The sequence below is a fragment of the Leuciscus leuciscus genome (assembly GCF_965113295.1).
Source record: "Leuciscus leuciscus genome assembly, chromosome: 6".
Lineage (NCBI taxonomy): Eukaryota > Metazoa > Chordata > Actinopteri > Cypriniformes > Leuciscidae > Leuciscus > Leuciscus leuciscus.
Window position 1 is genome coordinate 28,999,096 of NC_138730.1, and position 25,471 is coordinate 29,024,566.

General features: G+C 38.4%; 1 protein-coding gene across 1 annotated transcript in view; it reads right to left on the reverse strand.

Annotated features, from left to right (window-relative positions):
- Positions 1-9,299, reverse strand: part of emilin2a (elastin microfibril interfacer 2a) — a 14,668-nt gene extending 5,369 nt beyond the window's left edge. The window contains exons 1-4 of the mRNA XM_082172792.1: positions 8,990-9,299; positions 8,438-8,563; positions 6,633-6,820; positions 3,157-5,058 (exon numbers count right to left, since the gene is read on the reverse strand). Coding sequence (XP_082028918.1) covers positions 3,157-5,058; positions 6,633-6,820; positions 8,438-8,563; positions 8,990-9,126 — 2,353 coding nt within the window. The 5' untranslated portion in view covers positions 9,127-9,299. The remainder of the gene's footprint in view (positions 1-3,156; positions 5,059-6,632; positions 6,821-8,437; positions 8,564-8,989) is intronic.
- Positions 9,300-25,471: the final 16,172 nt, after the last annotated feature.

Genomic DNA, 25,471 nt, shown 5'->3' on the forward strand with positions numbered 1-25,471 from the left:
AGAAGCCTGTTTGGCAGTCTGAGCAAATAACAGACTCATCACACGCATAATGCCTCACGGCAGCAAGACAAACACATGCTTCAGTGTAAATCATGGAGATGCTGATTTTAAATACTGGATGCAGGGACTCATAGCTGTGGGTTTAATGAGTCAAAAGCACTCAACTGAAATTAAGGATTCACCACCCTGTGATGTGGAGAGCCTTATTTAAAAACATATTGAGATGATGAATGGAGGATCTGAATGGTCTTTCTGTTGACAGTTTTGGGTTTGGAAGGAAAAAAGCTCCTCAGGGTGTGGTGATTTTGTGCATGGATACATGAACACAAACACACAAAGTGAAACAACTAAGGGCCGGTTCATACAGAATGTGTTTTGGCTGATATTAATCAGCAGTTGAACAAAAAAAAAAAAGCGCAAGGTCTAGAGATGCGTTTTTTAACAACTTTTAACTTGAGCGCCACGTTTTTAGAATGCCGCGTCAAGCACAAGACGCTGTAAAAGACATGGAACGTGAGCACAATGCTCAAAAACGTACGTCTAGTGCGTTTACATTGAAAAACAATGGAAAAGTGGCGCAGTGGAATGGAAAAACGCGTTCTGTGTGAACTGTACTCTGCTGTAATGATCAGACCTTTTGGCCTGATCCAGTCTGAGAACTTCCACATTGGTTTATCTAGACCCAGAGGAACTTTAACCTCGGGCCAAATGGGAACACCTTCAAGTTTGGCACATAAAAGTATGTGTATGGCTTCACACAATGTTACATGAAGTAAAACAAGAGTATAAACACATTCAGCGAGAGCAGGAAAGACTTTCCCTGACATCCTCTTGACACAGAGATATTAATCAGCAGGAAGAGAGAGAAAGGAACGAGGACACGGCTGATAAGGGTGTGGGGAGGAAGGGGACACTATTCAAAGTTCATATCCATTTTTGGGGGTATCAAGAGAATGCTAAACAACATCATTGCCTAACAAATGTTTCCACATTACATGGAAAGGTTCAAAATGTATTCAAGAACTGAAATTAAGTCATTGTCTCCAAAGCAAACAGTGAGGAGGTTTCTGAACACGCCTGATTCGCGGCCAGAAAAATGAATCATCATTAGTTGAGGGTGTTTTCTACGCAGCCCTCAAAAACATTCCCGGGCTTAATTGATGCCCTGAACCATGAAGAAGAAACTAATGAAAAATCAATGAAGAGCCATTAGAGTAAATTACAAGAAACTGAGCTTGGTCGGTTTGTCACAGACACACAGCAGGATGGGCCATTCCAGTATTGTGCAATGTGCCTCTTCCATGATCATCGGCCAAAGAGTTTGAGTAATGCTGAAGCTATTCAGGGATAAGGGCTATTGTGTTTCTTTCTTGAAAGTTTTAACTGTATCATGTCCCATAACTACGGATAGGAATCAAGAAAGATTCAATGGATTCCTTTTAACGATTCCAGATCCATTACTGAATCTTTTTAGAACTTGAAAAGGAAAAGTCATTTGGAAATAAAGAAATGGAATTGAATTGCCACATTATGAATTAATGTCAATAACAGATAAATGTATTGTTTTAAAGTGACATTTTTTGCAAAAGGATTTACACAGAGTTTTCAGTCTATTTAGAGACAACATGCATGTGTTTATATAAAATATTATGCTATATATTACACCACAATACTAAACACACAATGTGATCTTACATATCTCAATAGTTTTTTTTTCACACTGACAAAACTAAAGTGCATCTTTAACTACATGTTTTTAAGAATCACAGTTCAGCTGCATGTGTCTGACTCATTAAAAAGAACCGATAAGAGTCAATGTTTTGGCAGTCTACACTAGTTGCGCTCTGTGCTTTTGATTCGCTAAAAAGAACCAGCTCATATGTTTGGGAATTGAGCCACAGTGGTTGCACTGTCTCTTTTGCACTATAGATTCAGTAGCGTTGTTGCTGCGGTGTTGAATAAATAGTGAAGGAAACTCTATCAGAGCATTCTATTACAGTCTTCCGACCACAGCGGATTTAGCTTTTTATTTGGCTGCAACACTTTTTTTTTAAGTTAAAGGACACATTTATTGTGTATTAACACTGCATAAGTGCCCTTACAATTAAATATATACAGATCTTTGACAATGGGCCCATCAACACAGTCTGTCTGCTGTTTGGCCAGAGCACTTGGGAAAATGGCTTTTGTTTCTGCAAGAGACTGACCTCCACCCATATCAGGAATGATGACATCACCCTTTAACGGGAATTTTAAGAGAATCTATGTTCTCTAGTGACATCACAGTCATCTCATAGCTGAACATCTGCAGAGGGGTGTGGGAATTCGTCACCTCCTGAGGCCCGTACGTTGACTTTGCAGCTTAATGAGAACCAGATCCGCCTGCAACTGAACTCGCTCGCCAGTTCTAAATGTTATGGGCGGAGAAAGCTGGGCATGACTAAAAGATATTCGAAGACCACACAACTTCTCCACTCATAAAGACCACTGAACACTGAAGACCAATGTTTCTGTGACGCTAAATATAAACATACTGTGAGCTATGTACAGTATATTTACTGTGTTGTGTATATATATATATATATTGCATTAGTTAAAATGTACTGATCAAAATAAAGTGAGAAACATTTCAGCAATTCAGTTAATAAATAATAAATCATTTATGCTTTCAGAAGGCACGTAATGTTGTTAAAAAACGAAAACTATGATCGATCAAGTTACATAAAGATCACATACTAAGGATTTGTGAAAATAAAAAGCAAAAGGATCCATTCCAACATGCTTAACTGTTGTTTTGACATATTACAGGCACATACAAAGGCCACAGGAAACCTTTGCTGGCCCCCTGCCTCTCAACAGCTTGGGGGCAAACAGGTTATTGTATATGAATCCCCTTATTGGTTCAGTATGGAGAAAGGTTCCACTGCAAAACATAGCATGCCGTAGACTCCACACTGTTAGATTAATGGAAATACCACATTTGGTACCCAATCCCAATAGATGACGCCACAAGAATTGATAGTTACAAGTTGGAAGGCAAATACAAAGACTGACTTTCAAATGCTTCCGTTTCCATTTTCCAACACTAACCTGTTAAAAAAATAAAAACGGGTTTCTCTGGCTTCCTCATTTTGCCTTTAAAATCTGAAAGCTTACCTTGTTCTTTACTTGTATGGTCCTTAAGGATCTGCTTAGCCACTCCTGCTAGCTGGCTCTGAAAATTCAGAAGGGAGTTCTGAAGCGCTGTGATTTCTCCTGAATGACTGCCCAGAGTGCGGTTCATCTGTGTCACCTTCTTCTCCAATTCTCCTGAAAAATCCTGGATATTGTTTGTTCCACCGTCAAGCCTTCCACAGATTTTCTCCAGAGCCGTCACCCTGTCACCCACAGCCGACACACCCTCAGCTACTCCAGCTGTGTCTAACTTACACACGCTCAACTCTGTGGCCACATGAGCGTTCAGTGCATCCACTTTGTCTTTTAGCTCCTTGATCTGGTTGTGGGTTGGTTTGCCAGTTTCTACCTGGAGAGAAGGACCGCTTACCTGTCCTGTCTGGCAACAAGTAGAGTTCAAAGTGTAAAGGTCTTGGCTAAATTTGCTAACTGTGTCTCCCAATCCCGTTAAAGCTCCAGTCAAGCCATTAACGTTGTCAGTCAAAGCATTTAGTCTTTTGCTGGTGTCCTGCATATGTGCATTGATGAATTGTTTTTCAGGTGACATCCTGATAGTATCCTCTAATGCATGAATCTTTGCTACGTTGTTCACAAAATCAGAACGTAAAACATTCAGATCATTTCTCAAGACCTTTAGAAGTTTATCCAAACCTTCTGGTTTTTGGGAATCAGTGGGTAGGTTGGTTTTGCAGTCGGTTGCGCATATCTGCCCAAATGCATTAAACTTGTCCTCCAACCCCTGTATAAGGTGCCTGTTAGCGTTAACCTTAGTTTGCAGCGCATCATCAGAATCACTGGACATCCCCGGGAAGGAGTTGTTGCTCATCTCGATCAACATGGAAGTGAACTGATCCTGCATAGCATTGAGTTTCTGGTCCAGAAGTTGACGTAGCATAGCTACTTCATCCTTAATTTCCTTGGTAAGTTTTTCATCCACATAGAAGCAATAAGTCTCTGCGTTCCTCTCAGTGACGTTCATCCTGTCCTCCAGGTCCTCAATGCGTGAACCAAGCATGTCTTCCATCTTTAGCGAGGACAGATGCTCAAGCTCGTTGTCCACTCTGGCGTTCAGGACACGATGGGCCTCTGCCACTCGAACAAGTTCCTTCCTTAAGTCGTAGTAGTCACTATCGTCTTCTCCAATGGCTGTTTGACGGTTTGCGCGCATTAGACCATCTGACATGGACAAATCCAATCTGAGCTTACGGATCTCCTTTCGAAGCTCAGCTTCCTTGCTGTGCACTAGATCTGTGAGGCTCAAATAGCCGCTTTCCTTTCCTTCTCCAGATGCTTTTTGAAGAAATTGAATCTTTTCATCACACGTATTTTTCAGCTTAGCCATCTCGTCTTCCATGTTTACAACAATCTCTTTCTTGAGCTTCTCAAATTTCTCATCAATATAAGTCTGTAGGATGTCTATATCTTGAGCAGCAGCACCTGTGACTGGTAAGCCTTGAGAGGAACTATCCATAAGCATTCGGATCTGCCCGTCATGCCCTGTCACTGTTCCCCTCAGTTCCTCAAGAGCTTCGTCTTTGCTTTTGAGAGCATCTGTCATATCGTTGAGCCTGGCCAACACCGTCTCGATTTCTCTTTCTCCATGGATGTGGCCTCTCATGGCCTGGTGACCATCTAGATGCACCACACTCTCCTCCGTGCCTCCCGTTTTTGCGCTGTCAGGTGAAGTCCTGTCATTGAGGAGGGTAATGAGCATCTTGCTGGTGTCCTCCTGTAAGTCTGTCCGCAGGTTCTCAGCCATACCTGTCATGGCTGCTTGAAGATCCAGCACAGTCTGAGAGAGACGCTGCACTTCTTCCTCCAACATGCGTGTTTTGTCAGCTCCTCGTCTGATATCATATTGTCCGGTTTCTCGACGTTCTGACCCTGTGGTAAACATAAAAAATGAAGGCATTAACAGACAATAATAAATTAATATATAATATATATATACTGTATATATATTTAACATAAATAGTTCATACAGCATTATTTTCAGCATTATTTTTTAGTAAATAGTGAAGTCATCTGTAAATATTTATATTTTTTTCCATTGGTTTTCTCGAAGTGATAATCGCTTTATTCTCACAGAAGAAACCTAGAACGCTTTATGACCTGCATATATTCGTCTCTGACACATTACTTTGATATTTTAAAGGGCTTTTCACACTTGCAATAATTAACCCTGGGTCATTCTAAACCCCGGGTAAACTGAATCCAGGGTTATCTCGCTTCACGTTTCACACTGCTCATAATTTTCCCGGGGTTAACATTAATTAATTAATTGGGTATTCATAAATACACAATCATGGAAAAAATATATTAAAGCGCAAGTCAGTGATTCTGATTCTGTTTAGGCCAGCAGAGAAGGCCTAAATATGCAAATAAGAACGTACATAAGGAATGTTTCACATTGTACTGTACATTCCTTATGTACGTTCTTATTTGCATATTTGCGAGGTCAGTGTCGATTGGAGGAAGGCAGCACGCGACCTGTTTACATAAAAGCTCTAGCATTGCGCGGCCTCATATTGCCGACTGTACTATCGAGTGTATACTGATGGATACTTTGGACTATAGAGGTAAGAATGAAACGGTATCCTCTTCACTCAAATTGTCGCGTTTTCTGTCAGCATTTTTTTTATTTCTTTTGCTCTTTTTTTCTATTGCTGGTTTGACACACGCACATTTGTTTAGTGAAGTTCAAAAGAGACTCACTTATGATAAAGAATTCATTCAGTCGTGTTTGACAATCAAACAATTTGTATATAGGCTAATGTTTTTAGGAAAAGATTGCCTCAACCAATGCTGTAAACTATAGGGAACCCCAGTTGGTAGCCTATTTTACAATAATATTAAGGGATCAAATTAACCAATTTGTATAGGCTACTTGCATTTAAATTATACATAAGGACGTTTATTATAATAATAACGTTATAACTATTGAATGGCATGTTATGTTTCTACTACTTTTTTGAAAAACTATCATAAAAATGGGTTTATTCAAACATACATTAAATACGGAAGAATATGTTAAGTAAAAATACAATGAATAAGCAATATAGTGCATATATTTTGCAAAATGTTCCTCTCTAGAGCTTTTTCTAGACTAGCTGACTAACAAGTTTATGGTCATTAAATGGCTTTTCTGAGGTTAGCACTACGTGAAATTGTTTACACGCTGTTTTATTGGTCCTTTCATGGTTGAAACACTGATGGAGCATTTACATGCAACATGAAATGGATTTCGGTAAGTTGTACTGTATCTTTCGACATACCTTCTGATGTTCGAATCGTTCATGATTATTTTGTGCTGTAACTTAAGTAAAGTGAAAGAGAGATGATCCATTCAAAACCAGCGTAACAAAACCAGTCCAATTGCTATTTAAAACCAGCCCAATCACGGCCAAAATGTGCCCAATCCAAATTTTCCAAATTCCATACTTTTTCAAACAACGTACTTTGTGCAGGTCGAGTTTGTCCATGCTGTGGCTGTTGTGGGTATGATTGTGGATATTCTGTCTGTCTGTTTGGAGAGCCTTTCACTTCTCTGCAGTCTGGGCCCTGGTATCCCGGGCAGCACCTCCATTCTAACTCAGTCACAGTCTTGTATGCTATCTTGTAAGTCGGCCGAAACTGAGTACGGTATCTGAAGAAGAAGAAAAAAACCAAAACAAACATGATTCGAATTACATGAAATTACATGAAAAAAACTAAACAAAACAAAAAACCTGCACAATTTAAAAACCTTGACTCCACAATCTCATTTTAAAAAATGACTTGATCAAACCATCTTTTACAAGGCTTAAGCTACTTATTGCTATTACTTTGTTTGAACCGTGAGTAATGGACCATGAAGCATTGCCCCTATTACAGGATGAAAGCAAAGGTAAAGGCAAGCATTAACTTGCGCAGACGGAGGGATTAATAAGAAGAGTCTTCTGGCCTAGTCTGTTCAGCTTCACTTAATGATGTTGATCTTGTTACTTCTGATGGATAATGCTGCAATTAGAAGTGCCATCATTCTAGTTCTTATGCCACAGCAAGTTGAGCCAAACAATTAAAATCACAGTTGCTTCAGATGACAGCAAAAGAGCCCTTGGTGAAATGCTTCTATAGTGCAAAAGTGAGTATTCAGACAAAGCCACATATGACAGCTTTGAATTCCTTACATGACCTCAAATGTGACCTTAATTTTTTATATTAAAGATAATGAAATCAACATTAATCACTGAAGTGTAATCTGTATTAAATAGGCTACCCAAAAGCTGCCTTAAATATAGCTTTGATTGTCAAAATTCCATTGTAATTATTTAAACTTAGTGTAGTTTAATGTATATACTGTAATACCTTGCAGTCTCCACATATTCAGTTAATCAAATACTTGTCTGACCCAAAGGGCTTTTAAAGCAAACACCAGCTTGCATGATTTCTTGTGGCAGTAGTGGTGCAGCAGGAACGAAGCTCAGTTTGTGAATACTGCGAGTAACATTTTCTAAAAAAGCATCACAGTTCTGTCATAACAATTATAGACTATGACTTTCAATTGAATAAGTGAATGTCTTTAATGTACCCTAATATAAATGTTTACTACATATTAAGCAAAACTGACCACTTGTCAGTGCTATATATAACAAAAAGCTATATATAGCAGCACTATATATTATTTATATAAAGCCAACAAACTGTGAACAGCTTGTGTACATCTTGGACCTCACTCTTGGTGTTGACATAGAATTTGCACAATATGCTAAATCTAAAACACAAAAAACACCAGTTTGCTCCAAGAGTGCTGATATTTAGTATTGAGCACTGAGACATTTTACTGATTGTATCACTCCGCTTTTGTTTACGTCATTCCAGACTAGCGTATGTGAGCTGTGTGGAAAAGCAAAAAAAAAAAAAAAAAAAAAAACCTGTTCTGGAAAATCCAGAGTTATTACAGGCCGTAGGGCGTGGAAATCTCAGTCACTCCGTTCCACTCACATACACTGCTCCAGAACAGAAAGCATGCGTTTGCGCTGCAAATATTTTACCAAACTGGCTAAGTAAGTTATTGAATATTAACAATTTTATATTTCTTGTTTGTAAAAGCAAAATTTACACTCACAATTATTTATTGTCGTCCATAGAAACTCTGTTTAACTGGGGTTAGCATGAATCATGGATTTTCTGTTGTTAGTAGTGTCTTTGAGTCCATAAGGAGCATGAGAACTACCTAACATCAATACTTCCACATGCCCCTCCCGGTCTCTCGAGTACTTACATCATTTGTGGCTCACAGTCAGGCTGATGCTCGGGACACTGCGCGCGTTCAGGTTCAACGTGACTTTCCACGCTGCCTTGAACTGCGCAGCTTATGTTCTTTTGGACAATAAAGGCGCACCAGTTTCTGAACAAGAAACAGATAAAAAAAGAGAGACCAGAATAAGCATAATTTGAGATGGTTATTTTTGTTGTTGCAGAGAAAATACAAACTCGTGTATTTTTTCATTTCCTAATTTTATTAGTCCCGAATGTGAAAAAATGGTGTTCAAGTGAAAATGATCTTCTTTCAAAATGAAAGCAAATGTTTTTAACACTCTGAAAAAAAATACTTGAAATGAACACCGAGAAGAGGAATGTTCAATAAATCGATTGACCTCTTACTTATTAGCCTGTTGTTTTAGCGATTAAACAAACAAATAATAGCATTAAACGTCACTCTAGGAGATTGCTGTGAGTTAAATCGTTTGTAGATCATGAGATACAGAGAACAAATAGCATAAACACATTCTCATAGACGATCCGCTGTTAACATTCGTATTGAGCAACTTACTTATTTCTGTGCCTGTGAACGGCTCCTGAATATGCGTTGCCCTGGAACAGACTTGAGGGATATCCATGAGTGAGAGAAAAGCTTATGATAAATAAAACTGTTAACTGTACACTAGGGAAAGTTGGCTGGTAATTCATTGTCTAAAATCTAAACAGTCCAAAAACTGCGCAGTGTCAGCGCGAGAAAAGTTGAGCAGCGTTTGAGGCTCTGGAGACCAGAGAATAAAGAGAGCGCGTTCAACTTACTGCTAAGTTTGACAAAGTTGGAGGAAGTCAGAAAAATTGAAGGTGGACTCTAGTCTGCAGGGGTTCAGCCAGCCGCCTATCTGAAAGAAGAAGGGGGTGGTGGATGGGGGTAGGGGAAGTCATCGGAAAAAACAAAAACAATAGCGCCCCTGCATACCCCACCAAGCGTGTTTGAGAGCTCAATTGAAAACATCTGCCTTTATCTCTGTTACAGGAAACTATTATTTGGTGATCGTGTAAACGCAAAGCTTCTCAAAAACGGTGAATAAAAAAGAGAAATGCTTCGATTTGTTTACATAGAGTTGCAAAAACATTTGACACTTTTAACCCCATTGCTATTTGTGCTTATCAGGTCATACTCTTGCCTGTATTGGGTATAGAAACAAACGTCTTGGCTTCAAATGATGATCAGGTCATTTTAAAGCAATAAATAAGCATGGATGGATGGATCATAGATAGATAGATGGATGGATGGATAGATAGCCTACTATACATGGTGTGATATGATTAAACATGATGTAACTGTAAATGTATTAGGATCAGGGGCATTTCTACAGTTTGATGACCCTAACCCTAACCCTAACTCATTAGGGGCACAGGTCCCCAAAAATTTTTACCATAGGCCTACATAAAAATGTCTAGTGGATCCGGGAATTATTTAAAATCATTTTACTTCAAAAAGCTTTCTCTGATGATGATGATGACTAAATTAAGCCAGAAGCGATGCCAAATTAGAAGAGATAAGCAATTATTTTAGCAGTAAACAAGAAAATGTTATCGATCAACTCTATGCCAAGCATAGGCAGAACGTGCGTGAAGCTGGGCAAGGCTTCCTTCTCTTCTGGCCACAGACTTTGAGACTATAGCATGGCATTTTCACTCAAACCACTGACTGCTACTGCTTCTGATTGCTTTTAGAGGTAAAGCTTGCCCATAACTGCTGGTCAGTTTTCTCCGTATAACAGCATTGGCGATTTGGCAACCGGCCTATCTGTGTTTGCGTTCTGGATAGCGTCAAAGGTTTCTATTTACAACGCGTTACAATTTTGTGAGACCGCGATTAAGATGAGTGACATCTTTTTAGTGTTTAAAGGGCTCTTTAAAAAAGCTCTTTATGCGCTTTTTATGCGAAATATTATTATTTATAGGCTATACAGACCTATATTCAGAATTTGAATACAACTTTAGTTTTTCACCAGTGGCCACGCACATGCTGCAAAGTTTCGGGATTGACATACGCATATAAAAGCAGGATTCACTCTCGAAATTGCAATAATTGATATAGTGATGATAACCAATGGATGGGACAAAAATATATGGCGAAAAACACCCCGGGCCTGGTCCAAACACAGGATTTGGCTACATTAGGTAAGGCAATTAGCCAATTAATTTGCCATGCCTAAGCACGATAGTAGCCTATGCTTACATTTCTGTTAAAATGAACAGTGTGAACATAATCACTTTAATGACAAATAATTTATCGGGAGTGTTTATGCTTGGATGTTTAGGTTAGGCAACATGTACGCCTAACTTGAAACTATTTCATGGAAATCTTTTCTTTTTTTTTAAGGGAAAAGCGCTTGCGCTTGGAATTGGTTCCCTCCACTGTGGAGCCAAGTAAATTAGATCTGAAAAATGAAATGTCCTCATTCTACTAAATAATACAAATTCACGTACTAGCTACTCATTTTCTCAGAAATACGCAGGATTTCTTCGCTTCAGCTGCCATTAAAGTCATCCTTCAAGTTTTAAATAATTCAAATGTAAATGACAACGTTCAATAAATAGGAAAGCCTATTTTCAGAAATATCTATCTTCTGTAACCTACCTCATCAGACACTGTTTTGTCAGGAACATTTTACTGGGGTCTGTGCAGTTGAAAATACTTATTCTCTAAACCTAACTTCAGAGCCTGAAACTGTTGCATAAAGTAGCCTGAACAGATTGTCTGGTATTATTTATGACTGATGCATCACACTCCTGACAAAAATGCACGCCTTTGTGTATTCATGGTCAAGGCTTACATAGTAAGAACACTCAATCAAACATACGTGATTAAATCACCGCAGATGCAATTAATTATTCTGAGTGAATGTTAATGAGGTAATTACCAGAAAATGGGATTAAACAAAAACAACAAATCACAGTTATTCAACGTGATGCCAAGCGGCTTCTTGCATTCGTGTTGGTTTTGGCTGTGCTCGTGTGGTCATACTCCAGCAGAGGGCAGTGTACACCCATGAAATTATGAACGCATAACGCCAAAAAACGCTCAGCGTGAAGCGTCTAGGCTTACGAAATCATGCTGTTGCATGTCATCTATCGCGTAGCTGAAAACGACTCAAGATGCATGTGCAATCATCATACAGATCTCCTATGAGACAAGAAGTTTTTCCTTATAAAAATGTACATAGATTATTAACTTATTAACATCATGCAATTGAAAACAAATATAGCCACAAATACATCTAAAAACAAAAAATTAAAAAAAACTTTTGACTGTTTCATTATAAAAAGATATAGTTTGAGCTGATTTGCCTATAAATTGATAATTTTTTTATATATATATAGGCTATATGTATGTATGTATGTATGTATGTGTATATATATATATATATATATATATATATATGTGTGTGTGTGTGTGTGTGTGTGTGTGTGTGTGTGTGTGTGTGTGTGTGTGTGTGTGTAAGAATAAAATAATTATATAAATGTCTATACAAAATTAAATTAAAAAATATAAATGTAAGGATTAAACACAGTAGGCTACATTTGATAAAAATTGTGAATGCTTCATTTTAAATGAAATCATCACTTATGGCTGTATTTTTTAGAATGAAAAATCTGTTATGCATTTTTTTGATCTAGAGAGTTCAGTTGGGCCCACAGGCAACTAAAATTGCCAGAGGCTCTACCATTATTTTTTCATTTTTTATTTTGGGGTAAATAAATACAGATGCTTTATAAACAACTGGCATACAAGTAGCCTACAACCTTAGGTGTAGTGTCAGGTGTTTAATTAATTCTACCACTTCTGGGTGTTTACTCTGATATGCACATGGCATAGCCTATTAATTACCTTACTTTTTTCCTAATATAGTTACAAATTTAAAAAACTTTAATATAGGCCTACTGAAAATATCTCTGGCCAATATGGGTTGAGACATGTCACATTTAAGATGGATTATAAAAGGATTCCGTGAGTGACCTGTCACGCGCTTTGAACAAAGCACTTCTTTTTGAGGGCTCACCAGTCCAATTTGTGTCAGATCAGGCTGTATAGTTAGTGGCAGCATGTAAAGCACCTCTGGACCGCGTGCTGCTGGGCAGTGTAGGATATGTCACGATGAAGAAAGTGAGCTGAGTTTGGTGTGATCACTGCTCCACACTCACCGCAGCATAATGCCGCTGTCCTGACAGAGAAGGTGAGTCACCGTGCAAGGCTGCTCTTTCCCTGCCAGGACTCGGCGCCAAAGATTGGCCCACAGACCGACCGAGCTCGCACACTTCTGCAGCACCAGTCTGTGCCCACACCATCACCTCGATGTGTTTTTTTGTTCTGCGTCGCTTTGTCTTTAGTCTCTGTTGTTTGTGTGAAAATCCTTCTCTCAGCACTACGCCCCCTCTCAGGCAGGCGGGTGTCAACGGGAGGCGCTGAGATGGAGACTCTCACGCTGTTTATGGCTAGGTAATGGATAGCATCTCACTCCATGCGAACAAAGGGCAGAAAGCAGCCTCGTGTTCCTCTTTAGGGTTTTGCTCTGTCTTTGTGGAGCGTGAGAGATTCATCTCGCTTCTTTAATTAGGATAAAATGTTGCGTTTTTAGCACAAAATCGGCCTAGTTGAATCTAATTAGCAGTACACTCCAGGTAACCTTTATAGTGCTACTTGGGGAAGTATTGTAACGCTTGAGAAGACAGTCCCAAATATAATGTTTGAAACCTGCTTGCTGTATACCCACTGCGTTTGAGAACTAACAAAGCAAGAGTATCTCATTCTCTCCCTCACAGATCAAACAGACAGAGGATTGTAATTTATTGGCTCTAAAATGTTAATATGGCCATAAGCCTTACTCATGAATTTTTGATAAGGGCCATGGCAGTCTTGTCACCTAAAATGTTAATGAGGTGAGATTACATTGGGCGGGAAGGTCCCTGTCAGCAACTGAACAAATAGTACGCACAGATGAGCTACATTTATAAGACTTTCTGACGAGAACAAGACCAGCAAAGGGCACCGGCATCTTTTCAGGTTGAGGCAAAATGATGGAGAATGGAGATAATGAATTGCACCAAGTGCATTTGCTCAAGGATAATGAATCATTTGTTTAATGTAATGTTGTAATTTTTCCAAGTCTTTTGCTCCACCTACATGACTCTGAAATGGGTCACGATGTACATTTAATTAATCTCCTCCTGTCGGATGTAGTCTGAGCATGTCATCCTCGTGTCATGATGGCTACGTCATCAGCCTGGATCTAACGTATAAAACATTAATCTGTTCTTATCTAAAACTTGAGGGTTAGTTGTTGGGGAATGACGTGCAGGGAACTATTATTCAAATCATTATATTCCTAATGTTCCAGTTCAATGAACTCGACAAATCCATCATTGATTCATCTCCATTGTTTTAAAGCTCCCACGCATTTTCACAACACTCTCAGTTGTCACTCCCCCATGTCTTTAGCACTTTTTTTCCTGAAGGCATTCGGTACCTTATATGCATCCTGTTGAGTTAAATAACTTTATCTTCCATGTTTTGATTTCATTAACTATATTCAGCTATATTACTTGTAGGCACTGAATTGACCTGTTAGAACATTCCACATCTTTGTGGCACCCACTCAGATGTCAAATAAATAAATAAATAATAAAACGTTTCTGTGCTGCTTTCAGATGTTGGATAAAGGGATAACCTTGAGCGCTGGCATGACGTGACTTTGCTCTCCTCTTTTGCTTCAATTAAGTGGAAGTCTTTGAAAGAAGCTGCAATCCTTCATACTCAAATACCACCCCACCATCTGTCTATTTAATCAAATATCTAAGCAAATGCGTGCAGATGAATCAAGCTTTTTGAGTGAGATGCATTTGCAAGGCCTCGGAGGACATGAATGGTCAGGCAAGAAAAGAGGTGTCGGGCAAGTTCAGGTGCAACATTACACTTTTCACAGGTGAAAAGAATGTGTACTGAATTGATGTTGATGATAGTAAGGGCCCGGGGGTGGGACAAGCAACTTTTTTTTTCCTGAGGCAATAACCTGAGGGGACCTAGTAGCGCACCTGATCATACTGACCTGAACTCATGAGAGAATGTAACTACTTCATGAGTTGATGATGTTGTATAAATTCTTATGATTTAATTTGTACAAAAAATTTTTTTAGGAAAAAACTTAAGCATAAGGTCCACCCAAACCATCTATAAATCTAACCCTCGGTGGGGCGTAAGCAGATTGTAAGAAAAATTTACAAATCAAATTGTATAAATTCAAACGAATTCACCACCGATTCACCAAACCGTAAAATAGTTACAAATTGCCTTGAGAGTATGTGTATCAGATGGGCTTTCATATTAGTGGGCTTTAGCAAGAAAATGTTGTCATGAGGTCTAATGTCAGGGAAAGGTCACCCAAAAATTCTGTCATTCACCCACCCTGTTGTTCCAAACCTGTATTACTTTCTTCAATGGAACACAACAGAAGATATTTTGAAAAAGGCTGAAACCATCTTCACAATATCTTTTTTTGATATCTTTTTTGTTTTCCATAGAAGTCATAAAGGTTTGAAACTTACATTAAGATAAGTAGTCTAAATGATGACATCATTTTCATTTTTGTGTGACTATCCCTTTAAATATTTGGCGAAGTGAGTCTGGCTAGCATGAGAATCATTAGCATCAATATGCTAATGCAAGAAGCCTACAATATGAAGATAAACTTCATTTAGGCTACTAGGTTCTTCAATGAAATCTGAATATACGTTTTATGTTTTCTGCCATTGTATATTTCACAGCCAAGGTAATGTCTGAAATGTTTTCTAAGCACTTTGTCTGCCCACATCACTATGTGGTTTCTGACAGTGGAGACAGTTATTAGGAGACTCAGATCAATAATACATGCTAAAGACCAACTAATGCTCCATGGAGACAGACACCATTTGTTCATCCTGTGGCTAACATCCAATCTTGAGTTTGTAGTGAGTTTGGCAGGCACACTGATCTGGTCCTTCATCAAGCAACAGGTTACAGCCTATGCACAACCGAGATTCAATGCGTTATGGAAATGAGATCATTCTTTATTTGATTAACGTTCCAAAGAGGAAGCCACGTGCCGAGCAATATTTTTGAGACTTTCATAGAATTGATTTTATCGACTAGCGGCAAACACACAAAAACAACGGAGCCAGAAGAAGTGAGAAGAGGTAGCAAACAAGCTTATTGCAGCCTTCCCTCAGAGAAACGCTTTCATCCTCATATTGCTCTAATGCTTCAAAAATCAATACCGGGCTGCCAAACAGGTCAAAATGCAATAAGTGTGCAATCTGTCCGGGAAATAACATTGGCAGAAGCCAGTGCCACTGTCCCGCGGGACTGCTCCTCTCCCTCGGCCAGAGAGCGCAGGGTTAATGCATTTCCCACATCACTGATCCCAAAGCAGCGCAGTGCTACGTCAGGCCACGCCATCTGAAATGCCAGATAACACGAAAAAAGACAATAGTTTGATTATCTCATTATGTGCTGATTGGCCCAACTGTCTGTTTCCTCTTCTGTGACCGTTTTCCTGTCTCATTTCCAGGACTGGACATCTCTGTGTCATGTTCTTTTTAGACCATTAGTCCACAATTAGAGCAACCGCAGAGCGCGCTGCAGAGGAAGTGACCATGCAGCGGTGTTCACAGCTGAGTGTGTGTCAGCAGGTCAGAGTTAGTCTCATGCCTCAAGACTCACTTAAAACAAACAGCAGCGTCGTACAATTGGTTATCGTCACATTTTCTTTTGAACCCTTTTTGTATTGCTCCAATGCTAAAAGAAAAGAAAAATCATTGATAGCGTTTCCATGACATTCCAAAACATGGGAAAAAAATATAGAGAGATTGATTACAGCAGTCAGAAGAGAAAATTGTTAAATTTGCCATCACTCCCTCAGCCATTGTATTAGAATCACCCTCGCAGAAGCGTTAATTCGTTTTTTGTGTGTCATTTACTGCCAAGATAATATAACACAATATGTCGCGTTATAAATGTGTATTACAATTTTTTTTAAATAAAAATGTGAAAAACGTTACAATATTTGTGATACGTCATCACAGTCTGTGAAAAGGGTTCATTATGTTCAGGATTGGACCTGAAGTGCACTTAATGTGCACTTGCGGTCTTGTGAACTTACAATGGCCACCGCATGTGTGGCCCACAAAACCATAGGGTGTCCCATTTGTCATTTTAGGTTTCAGAAGGGTGCTTGCGAGAGCCCCCTTTACGGCCGATATGCACCCTCGATGCACACTTTTGCTACGCTCACACTGAAGCAAGCCCTGTGGCAGACTTCTTCCTGACAGTCATAAGTCCAAATGGAACCATAAGCCCTGGTGATCTTCACATTGGTGACGGAATGGCGGCCATTGTAAGTCCACAAGACCGCAAGTGCACATGAAGTGTGGCATTTGGGACAGGGCTAAGAGGCATTACGTCACAAAAGTGTGGACTTGGATGAAGATTGCGAGGGCTTAGGGTTCCATTTGGGAAAGGGCTGTTGTTACTGTATGTCAAAACCATCCTATGTTCATACATTTTCTTGAATTTGTTTGACTCAGCGATGTTCCAAGAGAGCTGAGACTTTTCACTGTTTTTTTTATCACTCCACTTGTCTGTTCTTGTTGTTTTCTCAGATTCAGTGTGTATTATGGTGGGGATCTTTCAGGAACTCTTTCTGCAAGTTAAATTGATACACCCGTAACTCACACTTTGCACCTGAATATTCCTACTTCCTTACTATATAGTAGGTGAAAAGCAAAATGTGAGCTGAGAAGTATACCTCATGGGACAGTGCACTTCAGAATCTCACTGGAAGTAATTAGTCATCTGGGTACTTTTCACCTAATATTTTATGAATACTGTAAATTCAGACATACTCATCTTTCGCATAATTTTTTTTCACCTATACTATATAGTGGGAAATATGCGATTTCAGATGCAACCACAGTCTTTATGGGTGAATTATTGAATTACTGATTCGTTCACAACAATGACCGATTCTGGAAGGAAGCAAGTGACTGTTGCTATGAGTTATTCCTTGTAGCCTGGCTAACGTCAGACCTCTTTCTCATTGAGACGTGGTCTGGGAAACACTTATTCATTTTCTCGTATTTGAGGCGTGGTTTACGAATGCCCAGAGCCGTTTATTGGGCGCCACGAATGTCTATCAAATGCGCCTGTACGTAGCTCATAGCCAATCGTTTCAATTATACCAGATGACGTATGTAGAGCGACAAAAATTCGACGAGGAAGAAGACGATGGGTCAGAGATTTATGTGTACGCGATGGCGTTCAGCGACTATTGCCGTTTGTGCAAGACAAACATGAGGGTAGAAGATATATGGATATAAACAAACTGCTTCGGTGTGTCGCATAGACGTCGTCATCGTCTTGCTGCTCCCTCCCCGTTCTGTGATTGGTCCCCTCGCTGAGGCGAAAATCTGGTCCATGGAATCCAGGCTGCCTAGTAGCGTGAATAAAATCGCGTTGGGCGCAAGGCAGCATGGGGAAACCCAGGCTATATTCCTTGAACTATTCGTTCAAATCGCTGATTCTTTCAGGAACGAATCAAGTGACGGCATTTATTATTAAGTCATTGAATCATTCACCCAAATGACTTGCTGATTCTTTCATGAACTGTATTTATGAGTGAACCTGGAATGGAGCTGGAAAACGACTGGAATGTGATTACAGACCACTTTGATTACTGTCGTTTTGCCTATTGCTTTTATTTCTTTTAGAGCTGTGTTGGTAGTGATGTTGTGAAGTAATTTTGTTTTTTAAATCAAATATTTTTTCCATTCTAATCCCCACATCAGAACAAGTACTGTACTTTCATAAAAAAAATAAAAATTGTGTGATTCTTAGCCTCATCACACTCTTGATGTGAGTGTCTGCGTAAGCCAGACCTGTTTCCAGTGTTTTAACGAGACAGGAGATGTGGGCTTGTTCAGGGAAGAAGATTGTGCTGCCATGCAACAAAAGCAATCAGGGACTCGCTGCTTAGGCAGAGAGAACCATTGTACAGGTTGATTAAGTCTAAAAAAGTGTTCCCAGGGAAACGCAGGTAAAACTATTGAAATGGCTCAACTTGCGACCTTGGGTTTTTCTCATCTGTAAGTCAGGTGGTGAAGAATCACTCTAGCATTTTTTTCTCCCATGCTGTTGCCCAGATAAAAACAGCACATATCATGTGCATGAGTGGCATATTTTTCTGCACTCACTGACTTAGCCGAAAAGGTAAACGGAATAAAGACTATGCAAGTATTTTGAAATATCCAAATATAATTCTTTTTTAAATGCATCATTACATTGTTTAAGCTGATGACATAGTTTGACATGGTCAATTCAACTGCAGCAGTCATTGCAAACTCTTAAGCAAGTGAGTGAGATCTGAATTTCAATTTGGACTGTTTACACAACCATCCCCCCAAAATGCAAATCTTATTGCTTATTAAAATGCAGCATACAATAAAGGAGGATCTATTACAAAACACTGGCAGGGTCTGTTTCTCTGTTATCATTGTGGAGACTTGGGTTAACCTATGAGGGAAAATTTCACCATCTTAGAGTGGGCTCAGAGCCATCAGCAAACTGCCCGGCTCAGACTGGGATGGCATTTTCATTCGACCTTAGGGTGACATCCTCATAATGGAAAGGCATCAAAAAGCTATCTGTAAAATGGAATGGATTTCAATCTCCGATGCCTGCATTGATATGCAAAATCGGTTCATCAACTGGATATAAATCTCTGTTAGATGAGTGTTGCCATTTCTACTGAATAGCCCCATTTTTCGGTCACTGAAGGATGAGACAAATATTTATACAATTTTGAATGACAGATTTTAGTTCATTCTAAACAGAAAAGGATGCCTTTATTTGTAAAGCTCATGCCTCAAATTCTCATTTTTGTAGGTAATTGAAAATACAGCATCTTATCATTCATCATTTTGCAATGATTCTTCATATTTATGAACATAAATATGAAAATATGGCATTTAGATGCATATGCAGGATCAAGAATAAGAATGGGAGTTGTAAAGAACTGAACGATCGGACTCTGATTCCCTTAGTTTTGCTTGTCTCTTGGTTTCATTAACAGTTTTTACTTTTAAGTGAAATATATATTTATATATATAATTTGGCAATTGAACTGCATTTCTTTGGCTCTCTTTATATAAAGAGAGCCAAAGAAATGCAGTTCAATTGCCAAATTATCAGATTATTTAAATACATAAAAAAAAGCTTGCAACATTTTCACTTGAAAATGTCCTATCCAGCATGTCACACCCAGCAAGCAGGAAATACAAAAGCAAAGGAAATTTACAGTAAAACCAAATAAAAACAAAATCATCTAATCACTTTTTGAGAGCCATCAGTCATACTATTATTCTCTTAACCCCACACTTCTCCTCCCCTGCTGCAATTTTCCCTGATGTTTCTCCAAGGATGAGACAACATGAGCCGTCTCAGTAAGAGCAATTACAGAGAGACGTGTCACTAAGAGTTTTTTATTTTCCCTCATGCCTCAGATAAAATTACTTTTATTGCTGTTCTCCTTCTCCCTCTGAAACCCATAATCAAAGAATATTTCCTAAGGGTGGAAACATTTGGCTAGGTTTTACATTTGTAAACTTCATTAAACAAATAAAATGTCTGTCTTTTATTGCCTCATATTGCGGGATTTACAAGAAACAATTAAAGGGCAGCAAATGACAGTAATTTTTTGCAAAGCAGAGAAATGTTTATCAAAGCTAATGTTTCTTATATAACTTAGTATTTCAGCAAAAAGTCTTTTTTTTTTTTTTTTTTTTAAATGAAATGCTCTATAATAACATTCACAATGATCTTTATGAGGTTCTGGGGGTGGATCACATGAATCCAGTTGTGGCAGAATGATTTATTTGAGTTTTATACTTTCAGATTATTGCATGTAAACGTGGAAGGCAACTTCTGTATTCCATGTTATAAATTTCTCTATTCCATTTCCCTGGCCATGAGATGTTATGAAGCACCTTTCATTTTAGGCTAAATCACCTAGACTATTTAAAAAGCAAATAATTTGCTTAAGTAAAAGATCATTTCCCGTGATCACCTAAAAACTAAGAACAATCATCATCATGGCTGAATTCAATATCATTGTAACAGAAATATGGCAGTGTACACTGTCAAAAAAAAATATGGTTGGTTTAACTTAAAGTAAACCAATCAACAGAAACTCAAAATATTATGTTATCTGAACCACATAAATTATCTAAGTTGATTTGACAAAAGAAAAATGTTGTGATAAACCATGTAAATCGTTTTTTTTGTAAATCAAAGTACAGTGTACTTTCTCGCAAAGAAATTTAAAGTTGTTTTCAATACATAATTGAGTGAATATGAATACAAAATAATGGATAAATATTACATTAATATCCGACAAGCCTCAGTGACTTATTATTGAAAACTCCAAGACTCCCTGTCTGTCTTTTAGGTCCACCTTGAGATTTACTCACAGTTTACAACACACTGTGATCAATATTAGCCCATTCTCTCTGAATATTGCCAATATATCACTGCATTATTATTTCTCTATGTTTGAAGATGAAGATCCTCTCTACGGAACAGTAATTGATGTACTTCTTCATGCCACACCTGCTCATGACTTTCCCTCTCTCATCCGTCTAGTCTTCTGAAGCGTTACTATGGAAACCATTTCAGCCTGTATCATATTCAAACCTCATCTCAAAAAGTAGTATTTTTGGTTTACCAAGTAAACAAGGCATCAAAGATTAATATTTGTATTGCATTTACATAGTGTTACAGGGAAATAGATAATATAGGTGCTTTACCACACTCATGGGGGTCATCTCATTGGCAAGAAGAAGCCTTCATAATACATAACTGAAAACCATCAGCAATACATTTGCCAAACATGATGCATATGAGAGTAATTCATTTCTCGGCTCTTCTAGCCTTACCATTGATCCATTGTATCATCTCAGGCTATTTAGCAGCACTGTAAAAACTGTGTGCAAGTGTGTGTGTTTGTATTTAATTGTCTGCATGATTTATGGCATCAGGAAATTACAGAAATAGAGCCATATGAAACATAGCCTATACTTTGAGCTAATGTGATTGTTGCTTAATGTGTATCCCAGTGTATTTGAATTCTTGGTTGTTATTCAAAGCAACATGCTTTTGAGGCATCACAAGCAAAGCATTCTCCTTATCTGAACTCAAATCACATTTGACGCCTCGTCACATTTCACTTTACCAATTTATTATTAGAGGAGACTTTGATATAATTTCCCTACATTTGTACAAATTACAAATTATTTTGAAAATAATGTCCATAAACTGTGTAAAATAATGTCAAGTACAAGAGTGTGTAATGATGCTGGTGCTGACAACTGAACTGACAAAGCACAAGAGAAACACAAGGGCTATGCAGGGCCAAACAAGCTTAACAAGGCAACAATGAGATAGACCTAGGGAGACTAATAAAAAATAAAAAACTACAATGAACTACAAGGTATTCAAGACAGGAAGTAACACAAAAGTCCCAAAACCTACACAGATCACATAATGACAGAGTGCTGTTGTTACAACCTATAACCTACCGCTGTGGTGGGACAACAGTCTAAATTTATATATTTATTTTGTTGTTATATCATTTTTACCAATCCCCATTAACCCCTTTACCCAACTTCACCCATTTTATTTTAGGCATTTTAATTCAAGAAAGTAAAAAAGAAAAACCCAGGACACTTAATTCAGCAAATAACAGAAAACAAGCAGAAAGAATTACTAAATAAATACATTAAACATGGACTAACAATTTAAAGTATTACTTACAATTTTTTAGACAAAACAAATCAGTAAAATGTTGGTGTCTACACTGTCCCATTTTGTTTTTATGGTTCCAGTAGAAGTAAAATGAAGAAAGTAGTTTTACGATCCTCCCTATTTGCTCAGACATGATATTTTTAATCATTTAGATGAAAAAGAGAATCTGTTAATTCAGATTATATCAATTCTGCCCCTTTTTATTATATCATATATTCTGCCCCACAAATATAGCTGCAAGCAGCAATTTAGGAGCCACGAGTTATGCAAGCTTGGCTAGAAGCATCATAAAAGACATTTTAGATGATTTTTGTCAAAATGGCTGAAAAATATTTAATAAAATCTCTAGTAATATGATAATTGCTTATCACTTTTGACCAATAGGTGGCGCTGTGACCAAATTGATGTGGTGTGGTCAGCGTGGGGCCACAATGACACATACAGTTTGGTGTCAATATGCCAAAGCCTTGCTGAGATAAATTGTTGATGCGTTAAACGATAATGATTTGGTATAACTTTTTGCCGCCATGGTCTGAAGATGATCTGACTCGAAATCAGACCAACGGTCTAAAAGGAGTTTGAGAAAAAGTAGGTTTTCATGGAAATTAAAAGTTTGAGCGACCATGGCTTTTTTTGGTATCATTGTTCTCTGTATGTGCAAATCTGTGTCCTCTATCTGTGTGCCAAATTTCATAACTTTCCCAACAAGCGATTCTATGGGCTGCCATAGACTTCCAAGGTGGAAGAAGAAGAAAAAGATGAAGATGACGACAAAGACTAACAGATACAGTAGGTGCCTACACACCTTCGTTGCTTGGCCCTTAAATATTGATAAATGTTTGTAAGAGTTTGTTTATACAATTTTGTTCAGTATCTTCTAGATGCATAATAAAGAAACTTCTACAATGTTTCTCTATCTGGCTGTAATGAAGCCAACTAAATGCTCCTAATGTGTTTGGTCTCTTTACATCATACTTATATCAGTTGTTCTGACACAAGTCAGACATTTTCATTCAGGCTGAAACATTAGACAAAAAAAGATGCGTGAGAAGAAGAAAAAGTATATAGTAAAAAGAAATATAAACTGGAGATTAAGACAAGTGTGTTGGACAGATTGCATCAAATTTCGCTTCTCTCATCCGCAGGGTTTTGCCATCGTCAGTCAAGTGGCTGTATTAACAAAATAAGCCTGACTGCAGATGTGACCCCTACTGTCACAAGCAGCACCGAGGTACAGATCTGCGACAAAGGGAACGCTGTGACTGGCAGGCAGCGTTTGGGCGAGACATGCGCCTCGGCAGCGCTGTGTGAAGAGTCATATGGGACGAGTGGATGGGGCTGTTCATCATGTCATCAGACAGGATGACGAATTGGCTGACACTGCTCTGAGAGGTGCTGTCATATTCGTCATCTTTATTGAGCCAGACTTTAAGCAGCTCTTGCTCCCCGTCCAAAATAGTACAACCACAAATACTCTACGATGACGTCATACGGTTTTACATCTAAAAACATTTTTAGAGAGTACCAACATTAACTACCTCTATGAGAAGTCCAAGGACAGTTCAGTGATCGACCAAACCGAAGCAGACAGTAAGACTGACGTATTTGAAGAAAAGGAAATGATTGCGTTTGCTCCCGCTGCCCACCTTAAAAATAGCATGCCTAAAATTAGCATCAGGGGTAATGCTGATGTCCAAACCTGAAGGGTGAACATCCCTGAGGATCATAGCCTTTCAGGCTGACTGCTCCATATAATCACCTGCAGGAGAAAATCTCATTATTCCAGGGCCTGATCTCTGTGTGAAGGGCAGAATAGCAACTATGGTTCAGGCTGAATTAAAACATTGACCCGTGCCTTAATCAAGCACATCTGAGCTGGGGTCAATGGCGCCATAGAGCCCACTGGGACCTCTTGAAAAGGCCTGACAAATCCCAAACCAGCGCCAGAGCCAGTTAAGGGCAGGGACCAGATCACCATTCTGCAGGTCAAGAAGCTGATTAACCATCTGTACTGCAGGCCATGTCGAAACTCCCCGGCTCTAAGCATGATCCGCTTCGTGAGTATGCATCTATGTCTTCAAGTGACACATTGTGGAGTTTCACTTAACTTTTTTCAAAGCAGAAGTGATGTTTTCAAAATGTTCTAACCAGAAGTGATGTGCTCTGTCACTCAGAGGTCAGTAGCATTGAGAAAAACATTCATTATTCCATTGAATAGCAATCCATAATTGCATTTTGAGCTTGATAAAACGGTTTCTGAAAGTTTAAAGATAATTTAAAAAGTCTTGAAATTCCAAGGTTTTATAGGCCTTAAAAAATTAGAAAGACAGGCAGGCAGACGGAATAAATAGAATAATATACAGACAGAACAATAGAATGAAAGAACGATAGATAGAAAATTCCAATATTGCCTTTTGTTTTAATAGGAAATCTTTCATTCAACTGGGAAATACAAATCAAACTACGTGCCTAACATGAATCTTTATTTGAATCTTTGATGAGTGTTTTCAGTCCGAGGCACTGAGGCAACATGATCCAAAACAACACCCACTGCATTAAAAATGTATTAATGTTACCTCACAGGAATGATATCGATTTTAGATTAAATATTTCAGAGTAGAAAAAAACATGAACATTTTAAAATCAGATTTCTTGAGGATAATCTCTTTTAATGCCGTCATCCCAGTGGACAAGGAAATGGCAGTCTTGACATTGCGATCGATCAAATAAATCATATAAATATGTTTTACTCATTAACTGTTCTCTCTAATGTCTATTTATGGGAATGGGAAAAGAGAACAAAAGGAGGATGACACGCAAACAACACTGCAAGTTTTGATACTTTAAATACATCTTGGTGTGAAAGTATGTAAATCAATCAGTGCAGCATTACACTGCAGCAGATTGAAAAGGAAATACAAGTTGCATGTCTAGATTCACCAATTAATTGATTAGTGTCATTTTCCTTGTGAAGACTACAGATTTTTGTAGAATTGTTGTCAGAGACAAATTAGATTGATTAAGTTCTTCTCTGGTGGAATCAGAATATCATGGTGACATTCACATTTTTAATAATAATTAAAAAACTCAGTGAGATCAGAAAAAATATATGCTGTGACATTTAACCTTATGATTGATTTACTCAATAGAAGTTTACAA